General features: G+C 42.0%; 1 protein-coding gene across 5 annotated transcripts in view; it reads left to right on the top strand.

Annotated features, from left to right (window-relative positions):
• ZNF613 (zinc finger protein 613) overlaps positions 1-11,285 on the top strand; it is a 16,072-nt gene extending 4,787 nt beyond the window's left edge. For 2 of the 5 annotated variants that reach the window (XM_011965870.1, XM_011965871.1), the window contains 4 exons: positions 2,940-3,147; positions 5,724-5,850; positions 6,132-6,224; positions 9,646-11,285. In XM_011965870.1, coding sequence (XP_011821260.1) covers positions 3,133-3,147; positions 5,724-5,850; positions 6,132-6,224; positions 9,646-11,264 — 1,854 coding nt within the window. In that variant the 5' untranslated portion in view covers positions 2,940-3,132 and the 3' untranslated portion in view covers positions 11,265-11,285. The remainder of the gene's footprint in view (positions 1-2,939; positions 3,148-5,723; positions 5,851-6,131; positions 6,225-9,645) is intronic. The other 3 variants (XM_011965872.1, XM_011965873.1, XM_011965874.1) reach the window with 2 other exon arrangements.
• Positions 11,286-11,877: the final 592 nt, after the last annotated feature.

Below are 11,877 nucleotides of genomic sequence, written 5' to 3'. Positions count from 1 at the left end.
ACCCTTCACTTCCTGCTTGCACTGAACCTGTAGACATCAACTAGAAGGAACGTTTAGAGTCTTCTCAGGTCTTTTCTCAGCCAACATCCTCCCCTGTGCATGCATGTGGCTTTATAAATTCCTCAGTCTATACCAGTGCTTTTGAATGGCATGATTTCCCCAAGACACTTTCCTCCTAGCTTTTTCTCTCAACCTTTCCTCTATGGCTCAAGTGTAATCTTTTGCCCCAGGCAGCTGAAGGTTGTTGTTCTGCTTCACAAAGTTTTTGAGAAATGCCCGTTACTTTTCCTCCCTGAGTGAGTTCCAAAACAGGAAGGGGCCTGTTGCGTAGGTCCTTCAGGTAGTTAGAAAAGACAACAATCAATTTTTTATTTTTATTTTTGAGACAGGGTCTCACTCTGTCACCCAGGGTGGAGTACAGTGATGAGATCATGGCTCACCGCAGACTCAAACTCCTGGGCTCAAGTGATCCTCCCACCTCAACCTCCCAAAGTGCTGGGATTACAGACATGAGCCACTCCACCCAGCTAAACAAAATTATTTGTGAATAAAGTCTATTCTGTTCCCTCCAGGGCCTGAATCCAGGATCCCACATTGGGGATGTTGGCCGCAATGTTTAAGACCATCACTGAGCTGGGGAGGGGGTGGAGCAAAGACAAGTAAAAATGGCTCAGAACTTTCCTACTATTTTTAAGTCACCGTTTTGTTGTTGTTGTTTGTTTTGTTTCTTTGAGATGGAATCTAGCTCTGTTGCCCAAACTGGAGTGCAGTGGCGTGATCTCAGCTCACTGCAACCTCCCCCTGCCAGGTTCAAATGATTCTCCTGCCTCAGCCTCTTGAGTAGCTGGGACTACAGACATGTGCCACCACACCCGGCCACTTTTTATATTTTTAGTAGAGATGGGGTTTCACCATATTGGACAGGTTGGTCTTGAACTCCTGGCCTCAAGTGATCCTCCTGCCTCCGCCTCCCAAAGTGCTGGGATTATACGCAGGCATGAGCCACCGTGCCTGGCCAGTTGCCTTTTTTATTGACTCAACATTTGCTTTGTTGTTGTGAACCTTTGACTATTTTTCAGAGTCCTGATTAAGTTTTTGTTTCATTTTTTATTGTTTTTACTTGATTTTTGGATAGTTTTTTTACTTGAGTTTTTGATTTTTATGTAGAGGGACGGACCCTTGGACCTACCTACTCTGCCATTTTTACTCAATGAGATTTTCCTCCACAGTATACTTGATTTTCTTTTTTCTGTTGTTGGTACTTTTAAAAAAGAAATAAGCGGATGCAAGTGCACCTTCAGTGATATCCTCTAATCCACCCCCTTTCCTCTCCTCCATCCCTAGGGATAACTATTCTCTTGAACTAATTTCATATAATACATGTTTTATTAAATGTGTACATATCCAAAATTAATACATAGTCTTGTTTTATGTTTTTTATTTTTTTAAATATACTTTTCTTTGTTGTTTCTTTCATATGATGATGATTTGTGAACATGTCCTGTTTGGTAATGATGCTTTAGAATTTATGGAAATTTTCTTTATGGCTTCCTATACATACATGAGTTTTCAGGAAATGTACTCCTCCAGGGAAAGGACCTAGCCACTGGAGCAAACAGGTGTGATTACATTCTCCAGAAAGCTCGTATGGGTCAAAAATGAAGTAGAAGCTCTTCAGCTATTCCTGGGAAAGGGGCTGTGGAAGTTCATGGGAAAGGAAGCCTTGCCATTTGAAATGCATACCCTGGATGTCACTGAAATGTTGCATCCACTGCCTCCTGCCCAGGAATGTTAGATCATTTGGGTTCTGCACCTTTCCACTGGTGGCATTCTAAGAAGAAAAGTGTGAAACATCTCTTGCCACAATTATGTGCTTCTGAGACTGCAGACGGAAGGGGAGCATTTGTAGCTGTGGGTTAGAGGATGAGTCAGTGCAGGCCCTGTGGGTTTGGAGCATGCAGGAGGGCCACCGGGAGCTTGTTACAATGATTCCGTCCAGGTAGAAGGAAAGCTCAGGGTGACTCCATCCAGTTGATGCTCTCACCATGTGAGTCTCTTACTTGAGTTTTAGAACTGGGCCTAAAGAAAGCCTCTGGGGCTGCCACTCTCTGACCTGCTGCTTTCAGGCCAGGGGTGTAGCGTGCAGCTTTTCCATTTGTCTTTGTGCCTGTGTCACTGTTGGCAGTGCTGATTTCAGAAGGTCACATTATATGTCTGTGACACTGGCCATCTTCCATGATGAATGAAACTCCCTCAAGGTAGTAGCAAAGAGAGCTAAGATGTATGATGACGATATGTGGTCCAAAGGAATTCAGAGTGGCTAAGGTCATGTTCTTGGAGACAGGCCGTGTCGGTTCAGATTTTACTTCTGCGTTTGGACAATATAGTTAAATCTGTAAGCCTTAGGTCAATATTGGAATGGAAAATAATGATTGATACCTTATAAGAATATAACGCAGTAGGTAGTAATGAGAAATAAGATAGTGCCTCTGCTTGGCTTAGTACATTTGTCTTCAAACTGAGGCATGCCTACATGTGAGGTGTATGATGACTTTTGACCAGGCATGTGGACATGTGGTTTTAAAGAGATAAATACCCAAATCCTCACCTTCTCTGTCCTTTTACTAAAACCTGATCTAAGAAGTCTCTTTGTGTTGCAGCATCATGTTGGTGCTGGTTCTCCTTTCCCAACTCTCCTCTCACAGTCACCCCACTTCCATTTCACAGAAGAAAGACAGTTTGTAAATGTATTGGTCATACATATAGAATGTTATATTTTGTTGCCCCAGGATTTGTTGTTGCCCCAGGGTGGGTAAAAACTTCTGGGGCCCCAAATAAAGGGACAGTTAGAGATGGCCTTGCATTAAGGTGAGTACACAGCAGCAGTGACAGCACCTGGGCCTGCAGGGAATGTACACTCAAATAAATTTACTCTTCAGCCCACAGTTCCTGACTCCAGGGGCGAGACACTTCAAGTGAGGTAAGGAGGAGGTTCCAGGACCTGGATCCCATCTTTTGCAGGGATATAATTCACCAGAGACCAAGATTTCTAGCCAGAAATTGAGGGCAGCTCAAGGAGAGACTCCAGACACAGCATCCTACTTACTGGCTATTTCCCAGTAACAGAAGAAAATGATCAAGTCCCAGGTGACTTTTGGTTTGTTTTATTCTTTCCTTCATCACATGATTGATTTCTGGAAGACTTTAAAAGTCAATTGAATTAAGTGAAAAAGTATAAATTGGTAAACTAGGATTTGTGCATCAGTAAATTTAGATTTTAATTTCAACATCTAGGCAAAGTAGGATCGGGACTATATTGTTCACATGTGGTATCATAGAAAAATATTTGGTCTTTGTCTGCAGTTCTTGGCATAGAGCTCCTAAAACCCTTGGAATTTTCTGAATGATAAGGGTCTTTTTTTTTTTTTTTTGAGACAGGGTCTCACTTTGTCACCCAGCTAGAGTGCAGTGGTGCAATCTCGGCTCACTGCAGCCTTGGCCTCCTGGGCTCAAGCAATCATCCCATCTCAGCCTCCCAACTAGCTGGGAGTGTGTGCCACCAGGCCCAGCTAATTTTTTGTATTTTTTTTGTAGAGATGGGGTTTCACCATGTTGCACAGACTGGTCTCTAACTCCCGAGCTGAAGCAATCTGTCTCCCTTGGCCTTCCAAAGTTCTGGGACTACAGCTGTGAGCCACTATGCCCGGTGCTCTTTTTTTCTAGTGAGACTACTCTCAGTGGACCCCTAGGTAGCTTCAGTGTGGAGACTGGTTGCCAGAAAGACCAAGCCTTTGATTAGAAGCTTGGAACTTTCAGTCCTACCCCTAATCTCCAGGGAGTAGAGACAGGCTGGAGATTGAGTTCAGTCACCAGTGGCCAATGATTTATTCAACCATGCCTGTGTAACATAAAAACCCCTAAACAGTGGGGTTTGGAGAGCTGGGTTGGTGAACACATTGAGGTGCTGGGAGGTTTGTGCATGCAGAGAGAGCGTGGAAATTTATGCCCATACACCACCATACTGTGCCCTGTGCAGCTTTTCCATTGGGTTGTTCCTGGGTTGTAAATAAACCAGTAACAGTAAAGTGCTTTCCTGAGTTCTGTGAGTTGTTCTAGTAGATTATTGAACCTCAAGGTGGGTTGCAGAAATCCCCACATTTGTAGCCAAGGGGCAAAAGTCTTTGTAACCTGGGGACCTCACACTTGTGACTGGTGTCTGAAGTAAGGTTGGTCTTGTGGGACTGAAACCTTAACCTATGGGTCTTCCAGGAGTTGGTGTCAGAATTAAATCTTGTATTTGCTCTTTCACTAAATTGGTACATGCTAGACCTTACCTATCCTCTGTATTTATTAATCTGTCTTTTATGTATTGCATCATTCTGCCCTTTTGTTGCATTTTTGGTAGTTTTTTCAGATCTACTTACCAGTTCATTGACTATCTCTTCAGTTAGGCTGCTTACATGCCTGATAATGTAAATATAAATACTTCAAACCATATGTGTGTGTATGGTTTTTGAATAATATTTTTATTTTTTTTATTATTTATTTATTTATTTTGAGATGGAATCTCGCTCTGTCACCCGGGCTGGAGTACAGTGGCATGATCTCGGCTCACTGCAACCTTTGCCTCCTGGGTTCAAGTGATTCTCCTGCCTCAGTCTCCCAAGTAGCTGGGATTACAGGCATGTGCCACCATGCCTGGCTAATTTTTGTATTTTTAGTAAAGATGGGGTTTTGCCATTTTGGGCGAGCTGGTCTGGAACTGCTGACCTCAGGTGATCCGTCCATCTAGGCCTCCCAAGGTGCTGGGATTACAGGCGTGAGCCACCATGCCTGGCCTATTTATTTATTTTTTAAGCCAGTCACATTTAGCAGTAGGGGGTAATAATACTTAATTGTCTCTTGTTCTTTGGACATGTTTTGGAAAGATTCTTTTATTCCTCCTAACATATAAAATACACTTATTTATTATGTAATATCTTGTAGTGTTTGGGGTTTCTTCCTGGTTGATTCTGATAGTGCACATGAAGATTCATTGAAGATTCATGGTGAATAAAGGAGTATGCTTTATTCATCCTGATATTGCTAAAATATATTTAGTGTCTGGCAAATATGTGTTCAAAAAAAAAAGAGGATTAGCAAGAAGATTAAATGATTGGTTCTTATAGAAACTTCTGATTTGTTAAATGATAGATAATTATACAATTACAGAATATTTTGCTAGAGACAGATTTTGAATATAGATAGACTTTGGAGATGGATTTTTGCCTCTATGACAATGTATTTTTTTTTTTTTTTGAGACAGAGTCTCGCTCTGTCGCCCATGCTGGAGTGCAGTGGCACGATCTCCACTCACTGCAAGCTCCGCCTCCCAGGTTCAAGCCATTCTCCTGCCTCAGCCTCCCGTGTAGCTGGGACTACAGGCGCCCGCCACCACGCCCGGCTAATTTTTGTATTTTTTTAGTAGAGACAGGGTTTCACCGTGTTAGCCAGGATGGTCTCGATCTCCTGACCTTGTGATCCACCCGTCTCGGCCTCCCAAAGTGCTGGGATTCCAGGCGTAAGCCACCGCGCCCGGCTGACAATGTATTTTTTAAAAAATCACAGCACCTAGATATATAGATGCAGACTATTTGGTGAAAATGAGCAGAACAATGTCCTTCACATTGCTTCCATATAAAAAAGAGAAATACTTCATATTAAGCAGGACTCTCTTATTATAGGAATCACTGACCCTGGAGGATGTGGCTGTGGAGTTCACCTGGGAGGAGTGGCAGCTCCTCGGCCCTGCTCAGAAGGACCTGTACCGGGACGTGATGTTGGAGAACTATAGCAACCTGGTGTCAGTGGGTGAGGACAGCTGCCCTGTGTCACTCAGAGAGTACCCAGTCAAAGGCCTTTGCTCTCTCAGCTTTCAAAAGCTGTGGAGGGCCTGTGTTGCTCTCAAGTGGTAGATCTGTCCTCTCCGTAGCCCCAGATAAAAGAGTATAATGTGCCCCCTTCAGAGGAGAAGTCCCTTTGCTTTGCAGACACATAAATTACATAGTTCCTAAAACAGAACATGGTCCCATGTTGATAGACCACAGCTTAATTCAGTAAGCCTAAGTTGTCTTATCATTTCCTATGAACAGGGTATCAAGCCAGCAAGCCAGATGCACTCTCCAAGTTGGAACAAGGAGAACCATGGACAGTAGAAAATGAAATCCACAGCCAAATCTGTCCAGGTGAGTTCAGGGTGAGAGCCAGCAAGGAGGGTAGCTAGCAAGTCACATGATAGTTGTTCAGCAGTGTCTGAGCTGTCAGGGCATCTGAGGCTGTGTGGACAGGGCCTCCATGTATCCCTCTCCCCACACAAAAGCTCTTTCTCCTTCAGGTGTTTAGAGGAACATCTACCTCTTTATCTCCTCTTGGATTTCATCACTGTTTATTTTTTATTTATTTTATTTTATTTTTTTGAGATGGAGTCTCACTCTGTCACCCAGGCTGGAGCCCAGTGGTGTAATCTTGGCTTACTGCATCCTCTGCCTCCCAGTTGAAGCAATTCTCCTGTCTCAGTCTCCCCAGTAGCTGGGATCACAGGCACCCACCACTATACCCAGCTAAGTTTTTTTGTATTTTCAGTGGAGATGGGGTTTCACCAAGTTGACCAGGATGATCTGGAACTCCTGACCTCTGGTGATCCACCTGCTTCGGCCTCCCGAAGTGCCGGGATTATAGGTGTGAGCCACCACGCCCGGCCTCATCAGTCTTCATTTAATCTAGGTTTGATTTGTTTTTCTCAAGGTTTCTTCCTTTTTAGGATTCTCAAATCTCATCATTTCTTGTTCCCCCATCAGAGCATCTCTACCTGTTCATTCTACTTCTCTTGCTGTGAAATTCCTCCTTCCATGTCTGTCTCCAAAGAGTGATCTTGAATATCAGCACTCTCTCCTGGCCACTATACCTTTCTGCCCCTTTAGATAATGTTGATTTTTTTTCCTAAGGTCTTCCCACACTATCTTGGACTCTGTGCCCCCTTAGTAACCTGGTCTGTTGCTTTGCATGTATTTGCTTCCTTAGCTTCTCTTTTTTCTCCCACTCTGAGGTCCTCCAGAGGTGCTGTTTTCCATTTATTTTGCTCTGTTCTCATATCCTTTAAAAGTTTCCTTCATTCTGATTACTTAAGTTCTTGTTCTCTATGGAGACTCTCAGATTGACATCTCCCTTAATATTTCCTAACTTACATGTTTGTACCATATTTTTTACCCACTTGCATGTCAACTCCTTGAGTCGACCTGGCCACCATAGGGCTACCTTGAAACTTCCCTGCCTCCTCAGCTCCCGTATTTAAAGTCCTTGTTCTTTCAATTGATTTTTGAAGAATTCTCATTCTCTTTCCAACCCAAACCAGATTACTAAACCTCACGCCTGCTTTGCTTCAATTTCCTTTTGGAATCATTAATTCTGCCCATTATTTAGTTTCTCTTAAATTATATTGCTGGGCTTATTCCCTTAAAGCTTTTCTGTTCTTACCATAGTCTGATGGCATTGAGTCCCAGTGAATCATAGCAGTCATATAAAATGGAAATTTCTCATCTGTCAAGTGATATTCTAGTTGAATCTCCATGATATGTTATCATCTTGCTTACACAGAGTTTGCTTTCCTTTTCCTTTTCCTTTTCATAAATTCAAAGCCAACTATATTTAAAGCGCTACATTTGAAGTAGTCTCCCCAGTGTGTCCCATACTTTCCTTGTTTCATTGCCTTAAATATTTTTGATAGCCTATTACATACAGGCCCTGACAGCTGTGAACATCTAAAACAACAACAGAATTCTTCTTGGAGATTACATGCTAAAAGGAAGAGGCACGAAATTAATCAAAATGGATAAATGTCTTGTGGTGAAAAATGCTGGGAAGATCAATAACAAAGCATAATGAGGGATGCTGGGAGTGGGAATGGGTCTTTGGTGAGATGCCTTTGAGCAGCTGTATGAGAGATGTGAGTACATCCCTCAGGTGAATTACCTTCCAAGTAGACAAAATAGCAGGTCCAAAGGCCCAAGGCAGGTGTGCATTTGAGGAACTTTTAAGGAAGCCTGTGTGAATACAAAGGAGTGAACAAGAGGGGCAGTGGTTGGAGATAATATGAGGTAAGGACAGTGTGATGGGATCTGGAGTTTGAGGTAGACAGGTCTATGACCTTTCAAGGACATTTTAATGACTTGATTTTTTTTTTCTTTTTTTTTTTTTTTTTGAGACAGAGTCTCTCTCTGTCGCCAGGCTGGAGTGCAGTGGCACGATCTCGGCTCATTGTAACCTCTGCCTCCGTGATTCAACCTGATTCAAGCAATTCTCCTGCCTCAGTCTCCCGAGTAGCTGGGACTACAGTTGCATGCCACCATGCCCAGCTAATTTTTGTATTTTTAGTAGAGACTGGGTTTCACCATGTTGGCCAGGATGGTCTTGATCTCCTGACCTTCTGATCTGCATGCCTTGGCCTCCCAAAGTGCTGGGATTACAGGCGTGAGCCACGACATCCGGCCATGACTTTTTAAAAAAAATTATGAGATGAGGAAACATGAGGGAGTTTTGAGTAGAAGAGTGACATGATGTCATTTATATTTAAAAGGATCACTTTGACTACTTTGTAGAAAGTATACAGGAGAAGGCAGAGGTTGAAACCTGAAGTCCACTAGGGAGGCTATTGCTATAGTACCAGACAGAGTGATTCTCTTCCACCTAGGTAGAGGGGGTGAGTGTTAGTTAGTTGCAGAATACAGGAATCCCCTGTTATCCGCAGTTTCTCTTTCTACAGTTTCAGTTACCTGCAGTCAACTATGGCCTGGAAATGTTAAATGGGAAATTCCAGAAATAAACAATTCTTAATTACATTGCTCACCATTCCAAGGAGCATGAAATCTTGCACCATCTTGCTCCATCCTAGAACAGGAATCATTTTTTTGTCCAGCATATCCATGCTGTGTACCCTACCCACCTGTGTCGCTTAGTAGCCATCTTGGTTATCAGATCAACTGTCAAGGTATCACAGTGCTTGTGTTTAAGTAACCCTTGTTTTACTTAATAATGTCTCCAGTGCTCAAGAGTGTGATGCTGGCCTATTGTTATAATTCTTCTATTTCATGATTTGTTATTGTTAATCTCTTGCTGTGCCTAGTTTATAAACTTTATTATAGGTGTATATGCACTGTATAGGAAAAAACATAACGGATATAGGGTTTAGTGTGATTCAAAGTTTCAGATATCCGTGGTCGGCAGGGTCTTGGAACATATCGCCCATAGATGAGGGATTACTATATATTTATAAAAGAGGACATATGGAATTTCCTGTTGAAGTAGACAAAGGGTGTGAGACAAACATACAAATGAAAGATAATAGTAAGGTTTCTGGCATGAGTGTGAGCAGGAATTAACTTGCCATTTCCTGAGAAATTTACCTTGTTTATACACTGACTGCTTTTATTTTTTGTTTTCTTTGTTTAAATTATAATGGTTTATTCTTATCCAAGTGACAATAGGCATATCTACTTGGAGTTTTTTAAACCATGGAAATAGTGTGGTCAGTAGAGCCAGCCTGTACAAAGCTATTTGTGAAACAGTTCTATTCCATGCTATGCAAAGATTTATTGTTCTCTTGTTTCCTAGAAATCAAGAAAGTTGACAATCATCTACAGATGCACTCACAAAACCAAAGATGTCTGAAGAGAGTGGAACAATGCCATAAACATAATGCATTTGGAAACATCATTCATCAGAGGAAAAGTGATTTTCCTTTAAGGCAAAATCATGATACATTTGACTTACATGGGAAAATACTGAAATCAAATTTACGTTTAATCAACCAGAACAAAAGGTATGAAATCAAGAAGTCTGTGGGGGTTAATGGAGATGGGAAATCCTTCCTTCATGCCAAGCATGAACAGTTTCATAATGAAATGAACTTCCCCAAAGGTGGAAATTCTACGAATACAAATTCACAATTCATTAAGCATCAGCAAACTCAAAAAATAGATAAACCCCATGTATGCACTGAGTGCGGGAAGGCTTTCCTCAAGAAGTCTCGCCTCATCTATCATCAGAGAGTTCACACTGGAGAGAAACCTCATGGATGCAGTATATGTGGGAAAGCCTTCTCCAGAAAGTCTGGGCTCACTGAACACCAGAGAAATCACACAGGAGAGAAACCCTATGAATGCACTGAATGTGACAAAGCATTCCGCTGGAAATCACAGCTCAATGCGCACCAGAAAATTCATACAGGAGAGAAATCATATATATGCAGTGATTGTGGAAAAGGCTTCATCAAGAAGTCTCGGCTCATTAATCATCAGAGAGTTCATACAGGAGAGAAACCACATGGATGCAGCCTGTGTGGGAAAGCCTTCTCCAAAAAGTCCAGGCTCACTGAACACCAGAGAACTCATACAGGAGAGAAACCCTATGAATGCACTGAATGTGACAAAGCATTCCGCTGGAAATCACAGCTCAATGCGCATCAGAAAGCTCACACAGGAGAGAAGTCATATATATGCAGTGATTGTGGAAAAGGCTTCATTCAGAAGGGAAATCTCATTGTACATCAGCGAATTCATACTGGGGAAAAACCCTATATATGCAATGAATGTGGGAAAGGCTTCATCCAAAAGGGTAATCTCCTTATTCATCGACGTACTCACACTGGAGAGAAACCCTATGTATGCAATGAATGTGGGAAAGGCTTCAGCCAGAAGACATGCTTAATATCGCATCAGAGATTTCACACAGGAAAGACACCCTTTGTATGTACTGAGTGTGGAAAATCCTGTTCACACAAGTCGGGTCTCATTAACCACCAGAGAATTCACACAGGAGAAAAACCCTATACATGCAGTGACTGTGGGAAAGCTTTCAGAGATAAATCATGTCTCAACAGACATCGGAGAACTCATACAGGGGAGAGACCCTATGGATGCTCTGATTGTGGGAAAGCTTTCTCCCACTTGTCATGCCTTGTTTATCATAAGGGAATGCTGCATGCAAGAGAGAAACGTGTAGGTTCAGTCAAATTGGAAAATCCTTTCTCAGAGAGCCATAGCTTATCACATACAAGTGATCTCATACAGGATAAAGACTCTGTTAACATGGTGACTGTGCAGATGCCTTCTGTGGCAGCTCAGACTTCGTTAACTAGCAGTGAGTTCCACGCAGATAGCAAAGTAGCCATTGTGAGCCAGCCTGTTGCCAGAAGTTCAGTCTCAGCAGATAGTAGAATTTGCACAGAATAAAAACCTTATGAATGGAGTGAATGTGGTAGTGCTTTCAGTGATCAATTACATCTATGTCACAAAAAACACACAGGAGCAAAGTGTGACTACATTCAAGGTGGAAAACCCTTGAGTAAAACCTTATGGCTGATAAGTATATACTCAGAGAAAAATAGTATGAAGTAGAGACTGGGAAAGTCTTTTATGGGAAGATAGATCCTCTCATCAGTGACCATAGATCACATCATCAGTGAGCTTATAGTTGGCAGAAATATAATGATCATGGAAAAGTCCTTGTTCAGAAATAATACCCTAGTAGGTATCAGGGGGTTTTCACAGGAGAGAAACTGTTGGAAGATCTTTGAAGGCTGTGAATGTGGCAGGGTTGCTAGTGGTACATTCTGCCTTATATTCAGAGTAGATCATAGAAATAAAACTATGAAAATAGTAACTAGAACATCTTCAGCAAAATATGAAAGAACACATGAGCAAATAAGTCCTGTGAAAAGGAATATTTTAGAGATTTCGATCACAAATCTAACATCATTATACAGCAGATAATATACAGGATGTGTATTTTAGGACAATATACCTTGAATCACTAGTTGATATGTCAATGACTAATTAAAAGGGG

This window comes from Mandrillus leucophaeus, unplaced genomic scaffold (assembly GCF_000951045.1).
Source record: "Mandrillus leucophaeus isolate KB7577 unplaced genomic scaffold, Mleu.le_1.0 Scaffold74, whole genome shotgun sequence".
Lineage (NCBI taxonomy): Eukaryota > Metazoa > Chordata > Mammalia > Primates > Cercopithecidae > Mandrillus > Mandrillus leucophaeus.
Note: the sequence above shows the minus strand (reverse complement) of the source record. Positions and strands in the feature narration are given on the sequence as shown.